Here is a 2,082-nt window from a genome sequence, read left to right on the forward strand (position 1 = left end):
GGGTTTACGCCATTCTCCTGCCTCAGCCTCCCGAGTAGCTGGGACTACAGGCGCCCGCCACCTCGCCCGGCTAGTTTTTGTTTTGTATTTTTTAGTAGAGACAGGGTTTCACCGTGTTAGCCAGAATGGTCTCGATCTCCTGACCTCGTGATCCGCCCGTCTCAGCCTCCCAAAGTGCTGGGATTACAGGCTTGAGCCACCGAGCCCAACCTTTTTCTGATATTTTAAAATTTCTGTTGCCGTTTGTGCATATTTCAGTATGCATCTCCTGAAGGGTGGATATTTTCTTATATAACCACAGTGCTATTAACACAGCTAACGAACTTAGTGCTTCTTTTTTTATCATCTGATAGAGTTGTTCGTATTGATTTGTGTGAATGGGGATCTGAGAGAGGTTTTGTTATGCTGCACACCTTTGTTGCGTCTCATGTGTCAGTGCCTTGTTGAAATACTGTAGATCAGTCACAGTGCAGTTTGTCCCACTATTTGGATTTGTCCCTTTGGTTAGTCATAAGGTGCCATTTCTCTTATTTCTCTCTGCACATCTCCTTCAAAGCAAACGTTAGCTGTAAAGTCTTGATTAGATACATATTGAAATTCTTGGGTACAGTTTTTTTTATGAATCTCCACCCTAACATTTAAAAACATTCAACCAACCTATGATGGACTCATATACATCATTTAAAAGTGCTTCTATTCTATTTCAAGAGAAAAATATTTCTTGTTATTTTTCGGTATCGTTGGGTATTTAGCTGATAAAATAACTTGGTCTCTCAGTTTGTTTTTGTTTTCTTATACAGACTCACCTATTGATTTTCATTTACAGTCATGGATGAATGATAAGGAACCCAAGGTAACTTTTTATGTATTTGTTATCGTTTTCCGGAGTATTATAGGGGAGTGAAAGTTCATATTTCACATATATAAGTGTTAATATGAGTTAGACGTCATCTACTTTTTTCTAGTAGAACTCTAACTTACCCAGCTTCAGTAAAAATGGGAGTTTCTCTCAAGTAATGAGAAGGTTCAAGGGTAGTGCTGGTGCCTGGGACTGTATTCTTGGGCTTGGTGATGTCGGAGCTGAGTCCATCTGTTTGCTCTGCTTCACTCTGTACTGGCCTCATCTAGAATGTTAGCTCCATGAGGGCAAGCATTTCTTTGTGTGTGTGTGTGTGTGTGTGTGTGTGTGTGTGTGTGTGCGCGCGCGCGCGTGCGCGTTTCGTTGTATCCTGAGTGCCTGAGTGCCTCGAATGGTTCTTGGCCCTTAGTTGTTACTTAATAATTTGTCAAATGATAAGCAGTCTGTCTCATTTGTTGGCAACACAAGCCTATACTCTTAACACTTGTGATCAGAAAAGAGGAAAAAGACAGCTCTAACGAGCTCACTTGGCTCATGTGTCCTCCCCTCTGCATATCGCTGTGCCAAGAGGTGGGTTGGGATGAGTCTGGATCTAATGTCCAATTCTGTGCGTGTGCTTGTGCATGAGTGTGTATACATGCACAGATAGAGGAATGCAAGTGACAGCCCTACTGGACCACGTGAAGTATAAAGGATGGTCTCTTCAGAAGAGAGATGCTGAGAAGATAAACAGTTTATGCCCAACATTACCACCAAACCTGAATTTCAGGCATGCAGTCATGAATTTATGAGACTTGCTTACAAAATATAAACTAAACACTGTTAAAACTGATAAAAAAGAGGTACACTTTTTGTTTCACTTTTGTAAGAGTTGTAAAGTTTATAGAATGATTGCAAAAGGGTCTAAAGTAAAAGTTATTTCCCTGTGCCAGTGATTGGCAAACCATAGTTTATGGCTTGCATCGAGTCTGCTGGCTGTTTTTGTGAAGTTTTATTGGAATACGGTTGTGCCCGTTTGTGTATGTTTTGTTTATGGCTGTTATTTGTGCTACAACAGCAGAGTTGAGAAGTTGTGACAGAGATTGTACAGCTCATAAAGCCTGAAGTATTTACTATCTGGCCCTTACACAAAATGTTTGTTGGCCCTGCCCTATGTGCTCACCCTGTATGTGACCCCTAGTAAGTTTCAAGTGTGAGAGAGGCTTTTTGGAGGAAGTGCAGGT

The 2,082-nt window shown here is 41.3% G+C and overlaps 1 protein-coding gene across 1 annotated transcript in view; it reads left to right on the plus strand.

Annotated features, from left to right (window-relative positions):
* Positions 1-2,082, plus strand: part of CEP192 (centrosomal protein 192kDa) — a 156,496-nt gene that overhangs the window by 13,733 nt on the left and 140,681 nt on the right. The window contains exon 4 of the mRNA XM_011985552.1: positions 801-853. Coding sequence (XP_011840942.1) covers positions 801-853 — 53 coding nt within the window. The remainder of the gene's footprint in view (positions 1-800; positions 854-2,082) is intronic.

This window comes from Mandrillus leucophaeus, unplaced genomic scaffold (assembly GCF_000951045.1).
Source record: "Mandrillus leucophaeus isolate KB7577 unplaced genomic scaffold, Mleu.le_1.0 Scaffold286, whole genome shotgun sequence".
Classification (NCBI taxonomy): domain Eukaryota; kingdom Metazoa; phylum Chordata; class Mammalia; order Primates; family Cercopithecidae; genus Mandrillus; species Mandrillus leucophaeus.